Source organism: Diorhabda carinulata, chromosome 9 (genome assembly GCF_026250575.1).
Source record: "Diorhabda carinulata isolate Delta chromosome 9, icDioCari1.1, whole genome shotgun sequence".
NCBI classification, from domain to species: domain Eukaryota; kingdom Metazoa; phylum Arthropoda; class Insecta; order Coleoptera; family Chrysomelidae; genus Diorhabda; species Diorhabda carinulata.
In genome coordinates this window covers 466,691-485,632 of record NC_079468.1, presented here as the reverse complement: position 1 = coordinate 485,632, position 18,942 = coordinate 466,691, and the positions used below count along the sequence as shown (strand labels likewise).

The 18,942-nt window shown below is 28.7% G+C and overlaps 2 protein-coding genes across 4 annotated transcripts in view; one reads left to right on the top strand and one right to left on the bottom strand.

Moving 5' to 3' along the window:
• The window catches only part of LOC130898309 (uncharacterized), a 37,178-nt gene that overhangs the window by 7,765 nt on the left and 10,471 nt on the right, over positions 1-18,942 (bottom strand). Inside the window, exons 1-3 of one of the 3 annotated variants that reach the window (XM_057807508.1) lie at positions 4,857-5,025; positions 4,654-4,776; positions 3,616-3,745 (exon numbers count right to left, since the gene is read on the bottom strand). In XM_057807508.1, the coding sequence (XP_057663491.1) occupies positions 3,616-3,676 (61 nt within the window). In that variant the 5' untranslated portion in view covers positions 3,677-3,745; positions 4,654-4,776; positions 4,857-5,025. Of the gene's footprint in view, positions 1-3,615; positions 3,746-4,653; positions 4,777-4,856; positions 5,026-5,290; positions 5,385-18,942 lie in introns of those variants that run through there. The other 2 variants (XM_057807509.1, XM_057807507.1) reach the window with 2 other exon arrangements.
• On the top strand, positions 6,285-17,773 carry LOC130898308 (transferrin). The gene is given in 11 exon segments (XM_057807506.1): positions 6,285-6,653; positions 8,300-8,408; positions 8,962-9,089; positions 9,405-9,538; positions 9,601-9,745; positions 9,798-10,089; positions 12,132-12,292; positions 12,356-12,596; positions 12,654-13,039; positions 17,192-17,538; positions 17,540-17,773. Coding segments are annotated over 11 exon segments (2,097 nt in total). The 5' UTR covers positions 6,285-6,574; the 3' UTR covers positions 17,615-17,773.

Here is an 18,942-nt window from a genome sequence, read left to right as displayed (position 1 = left end):
CTACTACCATCCACGGAGCGAAGATCCTTCACCTTCAATCAACAACACAAAAAACCTTAATATTCAATGTAAAATCCATCGTATTCTATGGTTTTTAAGACGAACTGCTAAATTATGATATGGAAATTATTACGCGGGAGAATCAAAAACGTGTAATTCGAAACAATTAACAAGTATCGTTATAAACGCGGCACTAATAGTTAACAAACAATTATTTTCATTGTTAAGCATACTAGGGTCATTGACATGTTGACAGTGGTCACTATTAATGTTATTAAACGGTTCTACTACCATCCACGGAGCGAAGACCCTTCACCTTCAATCAACAACACAAAAAACCTTAATATTCAATGTAAAATCCATCGTATTCTATGGTTTTTAAGACGAACTGCTAAATTATGATATAGAAATTATTACGCGGGAGAATCAAAAACGTGTAATTCGAAACAATTAACAAGTATCGTTATAAACGCGGCACTAATAGTTAACAAACAATTATTTTCATTGTTAAGCATACTAGGGTCATTGACATGTTGACAGTGGTCACTATTAATGTTATTAAACGGTTCTACTACCATCCACGGAGCGAAGATCCTTCACCTTCAATCAACAACACAAAAAACCTTAATATTCAATGTAAAATCCATCGTATTCTATGGTTTTTAAGACGAACTGCTAAATTATGATATAGAAATTATTACGCGGGAGAATCAAAAACGTGTAATTCGAAACAATTAACAAGTATCGTTATAAACACGGCACTAATAGTTAACAAACAATTATTATCATTGTTAAGCATACTAGGGTCATTGACATGTTGACAGTGGTCACTATTAATGTTATTAAACGGTTCTACTACCATCCACGGAGCGAAGATCCTTCACCTTCAATCAACAACACAAAAAACCTTAATATTCAATGTAAAATCCATCGTATTCTATGGTTTTTAAGACGAACTGCTAAATTATGATATGGAAATTATTACGCGGGAGAATCAAAAACGTGTAATTCGAAACAATTAACAAGTATCGTTATAAACGCGGCACTAATAGTTAACAAACAATTATTTTCATTGTTAAGCATACTAGGGTCATTGACATGTTGACAGTGGTCACTATTAATGTTATTAAACGGTTCTACTACCATCCACGGAGCGAAGATCCTTCACCTTCAATCAACAACACAAAAAACCTTAATATTCAATGTAAAATCCATCGTATTCTATGGTTTTTAAGACGAACTGCTAAATTATGATATAGAAATTATTACGCGGGAGAATCAAAAACGTGTAATTCGAAACAATTAACAAGTATCGTTATAAACACGGCACTAATAGTTAACAAACAATTATTATCATTGTTAAGCATACTAGGGTCATTGACATGTTGACAGTGGTCACTATTAATGTTATTAAACGGTTCTACTACCATCCACGGAGCGAAGATCCTTCACCTTCAATCAACAACACAAAAAACCTTAATATTCAATGTAAAATCCATCGTATTCTATGGTTTTTAAGACGAACTGCTAAATTATGATATAGAAATTATTACGCAGGAGAATCAAAAACGTGTAATTCGAAACAATTAACAAGTACCGTTAGAAACGCGGCACTAATAGTTAACAAACAATTATTTTCATTGTTAAGCATACTAGGGTCATTGACATGTTGACAGTGGTCACTATTAATGTTATTAAACGGTTCTACTACCATCCACGGAGCGAAGATCCTTCACCTTCAATCAACAACACAAAAAACCTTAATATTCAATGTAAAATCCATCGTATTCTATGGTTTTTAAGACGAACTGCTAAATTATGATATAGAAATTATTACGCGGGAGAATCAAAAACGTGTAATTCGAAACAATTAACAAGTATCGTTATAAACGCGGCACTAATAGTTAACAAACAATTATTTTCATTGTTAAGCATACTAGGGTCATTGACATGTTGACAGTGGTCACTATTAATGTTATTAAACGGTTCTACTACCATCCACGGAGCGAAGATCCTTCACCTTCAATCAACAACACAAAAAACCTTAATATTCAATGTAAAATTCATCGTATTCTATGGTTTTTAAGACGAACTGCTAAATTATGATATAGAAATTATTACGCGGGAGAATCAAAAACGTGTAATTCGAAACAATTAACAAGTATCGTTATAAACACGGCACTAATAGTTAACAAACAATTATTATCATTGTTAAGCATACTAGGGTCATTGACATGTTGACAGTGGTCACTATTAATGTTATTAAACGGTTCTACTACCATCCACGGAGCGAAGATCCTTCACCTTCAATCAACAACACAAAAAACCTTAATATTCAATGTAAAATCCATCGTATTCTATGGTTTTTAAGACGAACTGCTAAATGATGATATAGTGAGTAATACGCGGGGGTATCAAAAACGTGTAATTCGAAACAATTAACAAGTATCGTTAGAAACGCGACGCTAATAGATAACAAACATTTAATGTAAAACCCATCGTATTCTATGGTTTTTAGGACGAACGAATTTCGATTGTATAAATAGAACATCGAGCGTTTGGGGATGTTCTAGCTTGTTCCAAGATGTCGTTTTTGAGATCTATGCGTCAAACATTTGCGTTTTCTTCTTACCCTTCAAAAACCAGATGAATTCTTGGATTTTATAGCCTTGAAACTTTAAACATAAACTGTAGAATTGAGGTTATGTACGCATTTATTTTATATTCATTTTTTGATTTTTTTAATAGAATTCGAAATATGCATGAAGAAGACTATAAAAAGAGTAAAAGAAGGAGTTAGTTCAAATGAATTCTTGAGTGCCAAACTCATGAGTGTCGAACCCATGGATTTCGTTCTTGATAAATCCTTTGGATTCAAATTTCGCGAAGAATTTCAATACGTAATAGTCCAAGGTCAGGACTAAACTAAAAACGTACTGCACAGTCAATAAATAGAAAAAGAATGTTCAAAAAATGGTAAAGTTTCGTTAAGGAATTTCCGCATATGAAAACCGATACTACTTATAACACACCCCCTGTATAAAGGTAGATTCAAATGGAATTGTATTAATCAGGCAACGCCGAAAATATTTGATTTGTGAGACGTCAATTAAATGATATGAAGAATTTGCTATAAGAAAAAAATGTTTGAATTAGGTTACCCAATATGGCGTTTTCGAGTAAACAATTTCAATGTTCAAATTAAATTATGAAGTTTTTGTGTTCATTTGAAGTATTTTTTAGTTAAAACTATTTGATATTCAGTGAAAAAACAACTACTAATCCACTTTAAAACGCTTATAATACAATAAAAATATCAGGTGCTGATTTACGCCATATTGAAAAATCTTAACAGGTCTGCGGAATGTCTGATTAAACTAATACGTTGATTCCAATGTTGCCAGGTTGTGATTATTATACCCGTCTATAAGTCAAAGTGTAGAATTCGTTTTAATACGAATTTAAAAATAAAAATAACAGCAAAAAGTAGATATAAATAATGAGTAATCAGAATCAAAACGAGTGACGTGTTTATCTCTATGTTATTGTTTGTTATACAAGGCGTTTCAAAAATTATATTAGTTTTTTGTTTACAAATTCGAAAGTTTCACTTACCTGCCATGAAAAAAAAGTAATGGGCCTTTATTGGTAAAAGTTTTCGGTTTATTTTAATCATCTTCACGTTTACCACTCGTTCATAGTAAAATTAATATTAATTTCGGTGTCAGAAACAGTTCGTTTATCTCTGTAAATGTTTGACATGAATTGTTGAATCAGAAGTTATCTATATTATCTCTTATCAATGATAATTCTAATCGTTAAAAGGTTTTTTTTATTATAATTATTGGTATTTAGATGAACGTGAGTATACGAGGCGCGAACGAATTGTAAAACCACTTCACCTCGTTCGGAATCTTAATATACGTTTATGACGTACAAGATGGCGGATGGTTCACTTCCGGTTCGGCGTTTTGTAGCGGATTTACGAATTATACGGAATTATTATAAAAACGAAGATACTACACAGAAAAATATTAAAGATTAACCTAAATGTATCAATCGAACAAAAAAAATAACCCCAAAAATAAAACGTTTCATTCGATTCATAATGCAACAAATTCGATCCGGAAATGATCCAATCTAGCGATTTGTAAAACCGGAAGTACTAATTTGGATCTCGATAAATGGATTGTGTGACTTCAAAAACGCTAAACTAACGTTATTATGATTATAAATCGGGTACATTTAAAAAATCACCCTCGTATTTAAGAAAAAAAATTTTAATGTTCTTTATCATCAAAACTTTCTCACAATTCGGTAGTCGTCATAAATAAAATGGTTGAACACCCATACTATTTACCAGATTTCACCCCTAGCGACTTTTTCGTATTGTTTCCTAGCCTTGTAAGTGAGAGACATTCATCAGAAGAAGACGTTAACGCATTTTTTTTGACAAAAAGGGTGACAAATATTATTTGAAAAGGTTGAAAATATTACAAAGTCGTTGAAAAAAGTGTGTAGACTCAAAAATGTTGGAAAATAAAAGACGAATTATCTTGTTTTTTGGACATCCCTCGTATATACATTTTTAGGACTATTATAAGTGTATATGAAACAATTTTGGAACCATTTTATTGTAATAATGATTCTTACCTTAAATTTCGTAATAAATATTTTGTAAGGAACCTAGACACTGCTCTACACTAACATTCTCAATCACATTAATGTCCCATAATATATATACAAGTTTAACTATTAAATGTTGAACGCACTAACCTTCAAATAATACATTTTTATTAAATTTACTATTATAAACCTCAAATTATATACTAATAGGTAAATATGATTTAACTTACAGTCTATATATAGCATGTTTAAGTTAAAAATGCAATTAAGAAACTATAATCTATTATACATTAATAAACTTGAAATGTTTTTTTATAATAAACTTTTAGGTTATGTGAAGTTGCCCTCTAGAGTGTATTAAATTTATCAAAGAACTCGAAAGGCTTGTTTTATTTATCTGAAGTCAACCTTTGAAAAAATTATCTAAAATTATATATTTAACCCCCAACAAATTCATTGATAACGATAACTTATTCATTTGAAATAAACAAATCGAAAATCGTAGAGGTTATAGTTCAGTTAACAAAAATATACAATTTATATAAAGTTGAAATTAATAAAAATTCGTAAAAGTCGATTGCGTACTTATTGAAATATTCATAAATCGTTAATTTTAATAAATTAAAAAATAGTTAATTAATCATTGAATAAAATAAAAACTTACAAAGTAATAAAATTCCTATAAACATATCCTAATTCTTGAGTGCAGAGTTATCGAAAATTGGGAGTTTCCTGTTACAAATTTTTTGCTGCTTCATCTATTCGATAGTAGATGGCGATGGTTCATATAAAATTAATTATAAAACCGAGTTATCATTAAAATTAAATAAAAAAAAATGTGACTATAGTTCGATTTGTTTCATATAGAAATATATTTCGAAAATTTGGTTAATTTGATATATTTATTATTTTGTTATCAATTTTTCAAGAATCGAAATAAACTGATAATCAAAATTTTCGAATAAATCATCATTAGAGGATTATAAAACTTGTTTTCATTTAAATTAGTAACAATTATAGAATTGCAAAGAGAATTCACCCAATATAACAACATCGTATATTTCCTCTAAAATATTGTTGGTAGAGGTTAAAGGACTGTGTTTGAAAGTGTTGTATTTAGATGGCGCCACAACTGCAATTCCGTTGAAGTTTAGTTAAGTTAAAATTATCAACTAAATTTATAAACTTTGCTAATAGTTGATGCTTTTTTTTATTACTGTACTATCTATACTATATATCAAAAATATAAATCTTTAACTCGTTTGGTGGAGTTTTGAACCGTAAACAATTTATTAAGAGAGATAAACAGCTTCGTCTTAACTAGGCGGTGTTACACGATTTACGATTTGAAAAGTAATTTCAACACACTTTTTTGTTTTGTTTTTGTAGTTATTCTTCAGAAAAAGATGAAAAAAAGACAAATAACGAAATTTCGAACAACATTTTTTTAGACATTAGTGTTTTCAAGAAATATTTTATTCCTATGTGAGGTATATAAAATAAAATTTGAAAAATGTTAGGTTATGTTGAATATAAAAGCATATTATAAAGAGAAACGTCTTATTAACGAAATAAATCAGTATAATTAAAACAAGATAACATTGTATGATAAAATATATTTAGCAATAACAAAATAATACTGAGAATTTTAATAGTAATGTATTTATTTTCGTGACCTTGTATTACAAACCAATAGAATCCGTTTACTTTTTGTACATTCACTAAAAAAGCATCAATTTTATTCGTGGAATCGTCGAATATTTGTAGTTCAAGTTGTAAATTTGACCTGTGGTGGAAGAAAAAAACCCAGACGAGGGAAGTCCGCGACTAGTCTACGTTAACTCGGTATTAAGCGTCCTTCAAAATGTTCTCGAAGATAAAGTGGCAAACCAGAGATTCAGTTAGTTGTGTCAAGTGGTATAAGTAGGTAGTATAACCAAAATTAATAATGACAAAATTATCGTATTACTTAGTTACGTACTGTATAGTGTTTGTTTTTGTTTGGGATCTGATCAGTTGTACGAAATGTAAGTAGAATTACGTTACGCCCCTTTGGAGTAAATAAGTGAATATTAATTTAAGCGAAAAATCGTTCAGACTGAATGAATTTAAAATAATAATAAATGCAAGTTTAATAATTGGGAATTTATAGGATCCTAGTATACGTAAAAATTTGGAAAAAATTATTTTTTGTTTAAACACATTTTTTAATAATTAAAACAATATGAAGGAAAATAATATTGAAATAAAATTTGTCTACGTAAACTTTTAAAATAAAAAAAAAACTATAGAAATAGAGGTGGGAACTTTTACTTATATGAAGGTTAAAAAATACCAGTTTTTGAAAATTCAAATGTTAAAATAAATTCTCTACATTTTACGAACATCGTATTTTTAAAATAGAATGTGTATATAAAAGTTTTTTATATACACTGTGACTTTATTAAGATTAGAAAATAGACAGATTTCAACCGAGTTTTCAAATTTTTATTAGATATTTGTTAATAAAAAATGTCCATGCTACCAGATTCAAAATATATGTCCCGAATACTTGAAAAACAATAAATTTATTAATAAAAAAGTTCGTTAGTTAATAGTTATAAAAGAACATCCTGTATAAAGAGTAAAATAAAAAATATATTTAACGCCATATTTCATTTAGTAAATTTTAATTGAAATCTCAGTTGCCATGGAAATTACGTTAACAATTTGACAGCTGGATCAGATCGATCACTTATCAGCTGATTGCAAATCCTCACCGAGAACATTCAAATTGAAATGAAAAATATTATTATCAAAATAGGACATCAAATAAAACTATAAAAGACAGATGTTTTAAATACAAAACTATACGGGATAAATAGTTTTATTTAAGTATGGTATAAACTATTATCATTATAAACTACTATTTATATCCTATAACGTGAACTGAATAGTTTTGTTGTTGTTGTTGATAACAATTATCTAATTAGTTCTCCTAGCGTTTGCATGTTATGATATTATAATAAATGTAATCATACGACTGCTGGATTTACCCGATACATACTTTGAAAAACAAACAATTAGGATTTTTTTGTTAGATCAAATGTAAACACGCGACCTTGATACATGATTCACATGCTATTAAATATTATACTCACATACAGATTAGTTTATGGAAATTGTTAGTAATAAGGTAAATCCTCAAACATAACACGTTTGTGATTTTTTTATTCAACTCTACCATTCAAAGATTTTTCAGTAGATGAAAAAAAAATCATTTTAACTATCTATTTGACTTAAATTGTCCCTAAAAACTGGCAACACTTGTAATTTGTTCAATACTCCACGAACATTGTTGCCACGTTGTAAATTTTTACAGTTACTAAAAATGTAATAGATCTGATACAATCCCTGGACCTAATAGCATAGAATAATAATATACCTACTTTCCTCAAAAAAGTTCTCGGGTAGGTATTTCAATATTACCAGACAAAATAAAGATTTTTAAAATTCATTTAAAAAGTTGGAAGTAAAAGGCATGATTAAAACCTTACAGCTTTGCCGTACGAATATCACAAAATGGCAACGCACACACTACGGAAATAAAGTGCTTGGGAAACAATGTTGCCAAACTTTTGACTGCACGCAAAAACAATTTGAATGACTTTTGATATACAATTTTCTATTACAGACAAACTATGCATAGTAGATGGAAAAACTTTTAAAAAATCGTTGAAGTATTGCCCCGAGCTCGATACCGATCCAGATAGTAAAGTAGAATGTATTGTAGCATTAGATAGGTAAGTTTTTTAAGTTTGACAAGATTCCATTAATTTCCAGATTATTTTAGAGACTCAAATCGTTAGTTGTGGGAAAAAGTTGTTTATTTAGTTGTCGAAAAGAAGATTTATTATTTAAAACTGAATTAACGTATAAAAACTCGTTCTTTTCACCTTGACGTTCCATATACATTCAGTTTTATGAACAATTATAAATTTATGATCCTTGAATCGAATAATATATTAATGGAGATGATTATATCATCTTTTGTATTAATATATTTTTCTAGAAACATTTAGAATCATCATCTCACGTCCTGCATGTTAAAAATTCATTATTACTTTTTGAAAAATCTTACACTGTGTATTTAAAGACTTTATACGCAACCTGTCAACGTCGCGTTTCATAATTTCTGTAGAAACACGAACATACCCCAACATTGAAGAAATGGACTGATCCAAAGATATATGACAAGCATTTTAGGCGGGAAATATTGTGTTTTTTGTAATATAATTTTTATTTTGTAAAAAAATATTGTGATTTCTGTTTTATTATAAGTTTTTGTTGTTATAGGACTGATTGTATGAGACAGGTATTGAAAGGTAAAGCTGATTTTTCAGTTTTTAGTCCAGAAGATTTGGTTACCGCGAATAATGAAGGAATCCAAATTCTAGTTACGAACGAACTTAGATTTAGTGATAGTAAGTAGTTAATTGGAATTAAAAATATTTAAAACATCTGCTAAATTACATTCCATAATTAAAAGTGAAAATATTTTGTTTGTCGAATAATAATATTGTAGTAAACCTGAATTTTGTGGATCAAGGTCAATTTTATTTACTTATACAAAATGAAGTAACAGCTATTTCAAATTAATATCATATCAATTGAAATTATTGCGAAATATTGTCAAACATTGTTTACACCACATACAGGGTGAATTCACAAATGACATTGGGCTTTTTCAGTGCTTTAAAATATACGAGGTGTTGGTGAATTTTTGTTTAAAATTTCAGTACCTTACGAATATGAAATAGTGGCAGTTGTCGATAAACATTCTGGAATAAAAAGCAGACATGATCTCAAAGGTAAAAAATACTGTCATCCCGGTTACGGTATTGAAAGGGATTGGCCTAAAGTATTAGCGAACGTAAGATTTGATTAACATAATATTTAATCGAAATGTCTATGTTTATATTATTTATTTTATAGTTTTTTGAAGCGTCCGTCGTTACTCAATCATGTGATCCGAAATTACCTCTATTCGAAAATCGGATTAAAGCCACGTCTGAATTTTTCCATTCCACGTGCAAAGCCGGGCCGTGGCTTAACGACCCGTTACGCGATATGCAACTCAGTAATTTTTTAAATAATTTCAACTACCCACATCTAGTTATCTTTTATTTTAGAAAAAAAATATCCTCAGTTGTGTTCGTTGTGCGACAACCCGGAAAAATGTTCTACCGATGATAAATATTGGGGGAGGATAGGTTCTTTATATTGTTTAACAGATGGCGCTGGAGATGTAAGTTGGTCTCGTCTCGATGATCTACAATCTCATTTCGGACTGGGTTCGAATACCCAAGAACCATCAGCGGAAGATTATTTATTATTATGTCCCGATGATACGTTGAAGCCTTTGAATACTTCAAATCCATGCGTGTGGGTCGTGAAACCTTGGCCGGTGGTAGCCACAAGAAGGTACGATTAATACCTCAATTTTATTTAACATTGTATTACAATTCTATTTATTAAACTTGGCAACGTTGTATCCCTTAGTTATGTGTCAAACGTAGACGCCATGTTGGTATAGCGGTAGTTCAAATATCTCTTAATATTTTGTGCAATAATGCCGGATAAAGTGATTTAATTTATTGATGAAGTTGTACTAGTTTAAAATTAAGTGCATGAAATTGTGAATAACGAAAACCGTGGTTAAAGTGTCGTGAGTGAATAATTAAGAGAATTAGTTGAGAGGTTAGGTGTCAATATAATCCCAAGTAACAGTAAGTAGTTTCATCTCAATTAACTATTATAATGTATTGAAACTTGAAATTATTAATGAATATTATTATTTCCTGACGCGATTAACATTATTTAATATAGTTCGTGTTACAAAAATTAGATTATTGCTTTCAAATTAGATACGGTGTATCTAGAATCTTGTTTCTTTTCGTACATAATTACGTGAGACTAGTGCGGAAAATATGATACATGATGAATTCAGAACCACAGTATTTTATTTCGTGTAGGTCGTCGGTAAGAATTAATTTTCAAAAAAAATAGCTTATTAAGACAATTTTTCATAATGATTCTAATTATTTGTTCAAAGGTATTCTGGCAAGTATATTTACAAAAAAAAAACGTATGAAAAAATTATATAACATGTAATAAACACATTATTTATTGTTATGAAAATATCCAGGGGAAATTTCGAACTGTAAAATAAAATTTAATTGCATTTGTCATACTTTTAAACATAAATAATTCATTATTAAATAAGAAATTATGCTTCTATTATTAATAAGAAACCAGACGAATGAGACGTTGCCAAGGTTAATTTCACCTCAGGGATGATAGGGAAGACAAATTTTATTGAAAAGATAAAAAACTGTTTTCAATTACTAATAGGTAATAATAATAATAATAAAATTAGAATTTTTTGACATTATATCATGATTCTTATTATATATACTATAATAAATAATAAAGCAAATAATACAGTAGACTCGAATAGACTTTGCGACGTTGCCATTGTTAATTTTATTTCAGATACGATCGTAAAGAAAAATTTTATTGGAAAAGTTGTATATAATATTTTTTCGTGGTTTTAAAGTGTTTTAATCGATTTTTTTTCCAAAAATTTTCATATTACAAAGAGACCTAATTGTTTTCACTTATTTATAGGTAATGATAACTAAAAAAGATTTTTTTAATCGTAAATTATGAATTTATTGTATTCTACTATACATTTTACGTGCTAATACGAATAATAAACCAAACGGAATATACTAGATTGAAATTTGCGACGTTGCCATTGTTAATTTTATTTCAGAAACGATCGTAAAGAAAAATTTTATTGGAAAAGTTGTATATAAAATATTTTTTCGTGGTTTTAAAGTGTTTTAATCGATGTTTTTTTCCAAAAATTTTCATATTACAAAGAGACCGAATTGTTTTCACTTATTTATAGGTAATGATAACTAAAAAAGATTTTTTTAATCGTAAATTATGAATTTATTGTATTCCACTATACATTTTACGTGCTAATACGAATAATAAACCAAACGGAATATACTAGATTGAAATTTGCGACGTTGCCATTGTTAATTTTATTTCAGAAACGATCGTAAAGAAAAATTTTATTGGAAAAGTTGTATATAATATTTTTTCGTGGTTTTAAAGTGTTTTAATCGATGTTTTTTTCCAAAAATTTTCATATTACAAAGAGACCGAATTGTTTTCACTTATTTACAGGTAATAATAACTAAAAAAGATTTTTTTAATCGTAAATTATGAATTTATTGTATTCCACTATACATTTTACGTGCTAATACGAATAAAAAACCAAACGGAGTATACTAGATTGAAATTTGCGACGTTGCCAAGTTTAATTTCATCTCAGAGATGTTCGGAAAGTTGTTTATATATTTTTTTGCTTACTTTATTATGAAAAAATGTTCAGTTGACGTAATGTTAGTATGAAAAACTATGTTGAACGTGTAGGAAAGTCTCGTTTTCAGAACTGTAGCTGATGATATACAAAGAATAGTGTCATCTTTAAAGCATACGGATAGGAAATCCTGGAAGTATAATTTGTTGATGCTTCTGGAATCATCTTACGTAACATTACATAAGTTACCGGAAATAAATGCTATCGAATCTTATTTAGATCACGCTACAGGTATACCGAATGTTTTAAAAGCAAAACCGCGTCTTTTATTTTCGATATTACTGTGATTTCTAGGCTTTTTGAGCGCGAATAGTTTTTCCGGATGCCATCCGCCGAGAACCATAACCGTTTGTACTACCTCAGTTATAGAAGCAGCTAAATGTTCGTGGATTAGAGAATCGGCAACAGTTTACGGTATAGAGCCGGACCTGGAATGTATAAAAGCTGATAATAAAACCCACTGTATGATGGCTGTCGATAAACATCTAGCGGACGTCGTAGTAGTACCTTCCGATCAAGTACATCTGGCGCAAAAGTACTAAATTTACGAAAAAAAAAAAATTAAAAAATATTAAAATTTTTATAATTTCAGAAAATATAATCTTACGACTTTATTCTACGAAACAGTTTCGAACGATAAAAAATATTTAACCGTAGCTGTGGTTAAACCCGATTCGGGAATAAAAAAATTCGGCGATTTAAAAGGGAAGAAAGCTTGTTTCCCAATATACGATGGGGTGGCTTGGAATACGGTGAAAAATTTGATGTTCAATAAAAGTTTGATTAGTACGTGCCCTTTGGACGAGGGGATCGCTACTTTTTTCGGACCTAGTTGCGTCCCCGGTATAGATAACGAAATTTTAAAGGAAACATGCGAAGATGATTTCGAAGGAGAATTCGGAGCTCTCCATTGTTTAATTAGTGGTAAAGGAGACGTCGCTTTCGTATCTCAAAACTCTATTAGTAATTTCATTGTTGGTAAGTAGAAAAAAAATCATTTTTAATAACGAAATTTAGTTAAAATTATTGTTTTTTCGTATAAATTTTTAACAAAAATTGAAAAACAATATAATCGATTGTTTTATACTTTTCATTTACCCCTCGTATCACATATTTTTTTTTACGTACTTGATTTGAGTGAATCAGTATTGACAGCGTATTATATAAAAAAAATAATTATCATAAACTTCAATAACGCGGTTAATATACTAAATAAAAAACACCAAAAATAATTTTGGAATAATCAATTGTTTACAATAATTATAATTTAATTAATGAATAAAGTTGCGCCATCTACTTGTTTAAAAAGAAACGTAATTGTCATTCTATTCGACGAGAGAATGGAAAGTTGTTGAAATACTTCAATAGAGGACGCTAGTAATTTTTAACAATTTAATTTATAATAAATATTTTTAAATTTAAAATTCTCAGATTATAAAACGTGATTTGTATTTTAAAAAATAACGAGAGAAAATCGAAACTGTTCATTTGATGATTGTCTATATGAGAATTCGTAACTCCGTTGGACGCTGCTGATTCTTACATTTCCGATACCACATGACAGGAGAGATCGATGCTACGCGCAAGTGCGGACGCCATTAATTTCTTCAAAGAGAATAGAAAGAAACACATAGTTCTCTCTCTCTTACACACATGGGTGGTATAACACGTACTTTCCTATACAGGGACTTTATTTGAAAGCATTTTATATTAAGAATTGCATTTACGAGGTTAGTTGAATAGTTCTGGAATATTAAATATGATACATCAAAAATCAATCGTAATCAATTACTGTGTAATTGAAATAGTTGTTAATTTTTATATTAGAATCAAACAACTTAACGCCATCTATTTATGACGAGGAAAAGCAATTTTATTAATTGACTATTCTCTATTTGATAATTCGTAACTACGTCGATAGATGACGCTGGTAATCTTTTGATTTTTGTTATATATTCAAAGTTATTTTTTAAAATCATAATTCTCTACTTGAAAGTTCGTAACTTCATCGAAAGAGGACGCTAAAGTTGGTTCAATAATTTTTATATATTCAATACTTCTTGTTAAGAACTTCAATTACGAGGGTAGTTCAATAATTTTTAGGTATTCAATATTTATTCATTCAAACTTAGACGCTGCTAATTATTTAAAAACATTTCTTACTGAAAACTTTGATTACGAGGTTAATTCCAAAATTTTGGAATATTTCATATTAAGAAAACGTTAATTACGAGGTTAGTTCAATAATTTTGAAACATTCGATATCAAGAAATTCAATTACGAGGTTAGTTCGACAATATTAAAATATTCAATAGTTTATGTTGAGAACTTCAATTACGAGGGTAGTTCAAAATTTTTTTAGATATTCAATATTTATCTAGTCATAAGTGGACGCCGCTACTTTTTAAAAACATTTCTTACTGATTACGAGGTTAATTCAAAATTTTTGGAATATTTTATATTAAGAAAACGTCAATTACGAGGTTAGTTCAATAATTTTGAAATAATCAATATTTCATGTAAGAACGTCAATTACGAGGTTTGTTTAATAATTTTAGAGTATTCAATGTCTAGAACGTGAATTACGAGGTTTGTTCAATAATTTTAGAGTATTCAATGTCTAGAACGTGAATTACTAGGTTAGTTCAATAATTTTGAAATATTCATTATTTGATATCAAGAAATTCAATTACGAGGTTAGTTCGATGATATTTAAATATTCAATAGTTTATGTTAAGAACGTCAATTACGAGGGTAGTTCAATAATTTTTAGTCATTCAATATTTCATATTTAGAACGCGAATTACGAGGATTGTTCAATAATTTTAGAGTATTCAATTTCTAGAACGTGAATTACGAGGTTAGTTCAATAATTTTGAAACATTCATTATTTGATATCAAAAAATTCAATTACGGGGTTAGTTCGATAATATTTAAATATTCAATATTTCATGTTAAGAACGTCAATTACGAGGGTAGTTCAATAATTTTTAGTCATTCAATATTTCATATTTAGAACGCGAATTACGAGGATTGTTCAATAATTTTAGAGTATTCAATGTCTAGAACGTGAATTACGAGGTTAGTTCAATAATTTTGAAACATTCATTATTTGATATCAAAAAATTCAATTACGGGGTTAGTTCGATAATATTTAAATATTCAATATTTCATGTTAAGAACGTCAATTACGAGGGTAGTTCAATAATTTTTAGTCATTCAATATTTCATATTTAGAACGCGAATTACGAGGATTGTTCAATAATTTTAAAGTATTCAATGTCTAGAACGTGAATTACGAGGTTAGTTCAATAATTTTGAAACATTCATTATTTGATATCAAAAAATTCAATTACGAGGTTAGTTCGATGATATTTAAATATTCAATAGTTTATGTTAAGAACGTCAATTACGAGGGTAGTTCAATAATTTTTAGTCATTCAATATTTCATATTTAGAACGCGAATTACGAGGTTTGTTCAATAATTTTAGAGTATTCAATGTCTAGAACGTGAATTACGAGGTTAGTTCAATAATTTTGAAACATTCATTATTTGATATCAAAAAATTCAATTACGGGGTTAGTTCGATAATATTTAAATATTCAATAGTTTATGTTAAGAACGTCAATTACGAGGGTAGTTCAATAATTTTTAGTCATTCAATATTTCATATTTAGAACGCGAATTACGAGGATTGTTCAATAATTTTAGAGTATTCAATGTCTAGAACGTGAATTACGAGGTTAGTTCAATAATTTTGAAACATTCATTATTTGATATCAAAAAATTCAATTACGAGGTTAGTTCGATGATATTTAAATATTCAATAGTTTATGTTAAGAACGTCAATTACGAGGGTAGTTCAATAATTTTTAGTCATTCAATATTTCATATTTAGAACGCGAATTACGAGGTTTGTTCAATAATTTTGGAGTATTCAATGTCTAGAACGTGAATTACGAGGTTAGTTCAATAATTTTGAAACATTCATTATTTGATATCAAAAAATTCAATTACGGGGTTAGTTCGATAATATTTAAATATTCAATAGTTTATGTTAAGAACGTCAATTACGAGGGTAGTTCAATAATTTTTAGTCATTCAATATTTCATATTTAGAACGCGAATTACGAGGTTTGTTCAATAATTTTGGAGTATTCAATGTCTAGAACGTGAATTACGAGGTTAGTTCAATAATTTTGAAACATTCATTATTTGATATCAAAAAATTCAATTACGGGGTTAGTTCGATAATATTTAAATATTCAATAGTTTATGTTAAGAACGTCAATTACGAGGGTAGTTCAATAATTTTTAGTCATTCAATATTTCATATTTAGAACGCGAATTACGAGGATTGTTCAATAATTTTAGAGTATTCAATGTCTAGAACGTGAATTACGAGGTTAGTTCAATAATTTTGAAACATTCATTATTTGATATCAAAAAATTCAATTACGGGGTTAGTTCGATAATATTTAAATATTCAATAGTTTATGTTAAGAACGTCAATTACGAGGGTAGTTCAATAATTTTTAGTCATTCAATATTTCATATTTAGAACGCGAATTACGAGGATTGTTCAATAATTTTAGAGTATTCAATGTCTAGAACGTGAATTACGAGGTTAGTTCAATAATTTTGAAACATTCATTATTTGATATCAAAAAATTCAATTACGAGGTTAGTTCGATGATATTTAAATATTCAATAGTTTATGTTAAGAACGTCAATTACGAGGGTAGTTCAATAATTTTTAGTCATTCAATATTTCATATTTAGAACGCGAATTACGAGGTTTGTTCAATAATTTTAGAGTATTCAATGTCTAGAACGTGAATTACGAGGTTAGTTCAATAATTTTGAAACATTCATTATTTGATATCAAAAAATTCAATTACGAGGTTAGTTCGATGATATTTAAATATTCAATAGTTTATGTTAAGAACGTCAATTACGAGGGTAGTTCAATAATTTTTAGTCATTCAATATTTCATATTTAGAACGCGAATTACGAGGTTTGTTCAATAATTTTGGAGTATTCAATGTCTAGAACGTGAATTACGAGGTTTGTTCGATAATTTTTCGAACTATATTGGGTATTTCAAAGTTTTTGTTTTTATTCAAGTTTCGACAGGTGCTGGTTCTTCTGTATCCGCGAAAGATTTCGAGATATTATGCGAACGCAAAGACGAACCGTGTCATTTGAGTTGGTCTCCTATCGGTCACGGTATGATCAGATCGAATTCGACGGATTTATGGAAAAAAGATACTTTGGACGTATTTCTTCAATTGGACGAATTGTTCGGAAAAAATTACAAGCCTCTAACCGATCCTATAACTATGTTTGGTAGATTCGATGACGTACCTGATTTGGTGTTTCACGATGATACTCAAAAATTGAGGCCGGTACCGAACGAAAAGGAAAACGATCCCATGCCCCGGCTTTACGACAGCCACCAATACGTCGATGAAAAATGTGTCCCTCAAAATGGCGGAATGGTTAATGTGTCTTTTGATTTGTATACTATTTTATTTATCGCGTTTATAGGATATTTTTCGAAATTTTTATGTTGATTTAAGAAGAAAAAAATTGCGTGGTTAAAAAAGTGTAAAAGCGTGCCATACTTTTACAATTTTTATTGAATTTAACTGAGTTTACTGTGATATATGTAAAAAAATAAAAATATCTTTTGGTTTTTGTCTTTTTTTTTCGAATTTTTTTGAGAATTTTGCAATTTGAGGATGAAAAAGAAGAAGAAAAAGGTGAGTCATTATTTTTATTATAGCCTTGGAAACAATTTTTTTTCTATTTTTGGTACATTTTATCAAAAATAAATATTTTTAATTCATTATTTCACTTTGTGGTTTTTGTTTTTTTTTCAAATTTTTATCTAAAATTACAAAAAAGAACGTAATTAATTTCTCAATTTTTCTAAAAAATAAATTTTTTTGTGCACAGGACATTTTTCGAAATTTTTATATTAATTCTTTCAATTTTTTTACTTAGTTTTATGATGCGATAAAATTTTGTAAATAACCCTGTATATATAATTTAATTGTATTAACTAAAATTAACGATAAAACATTTTCATGGTACTAAATATCAAAATTACCTTTATTTTTTATATATTATCAGATCCTATACTAAATTCGAAGTCTGGCAACGTGTGATTTCATATTCGCTTTATAATGTACAATTATATCAATAACAATATACAACTTATTACCACTTAAATATTCGAGAAATATCGTGGAAATATTTGGCAACGTCGCGATTTCACTTGACGTAAACAACAGGATAAGCTAAAAAATTTTCACTCCACTTATATCCATTTGGGTCTATTGTACGTAAATCATATTTTTCTACGTATTCCTAATTTTTTTTTTTTGGTAGTACAAATAATCAATAGCCGATCCCGTATTCGACAGTTATCGACAAAATTCGTCAACATCGTTTCTTCGACGGCGGATGTGTGTAACCGTCAGTGTTGCCAGTGTTACATTCCTACCAAATCTCATACGTATTTATTGAATTTATAAATTTTAATCAAGTAAATTGTAAACGTATTTTTTCGGGAGATTTATGTAGCAACTCATATTTCTGTTTGTTCGCCGGTCGCAATAGAGGAATTCACTGTTCTCAATAATTTATCTCCCCTAAAATCCCCACAATTACTAGGGATTCTTCCTAAGAAAAGTGAATAGCATTAAAAATAATGAAATATCATTAAACAAATAATAAATTTCAAACACTCAATGAATAATTTCATTCGGCAAAATCACTTTTTTAAATTCTTTATTCATAAATTATAAGTTCTAAAAATCCATAAAAAACATCCCATTTTATATATTCTCCCTAAATTTGGTGGAAAAATC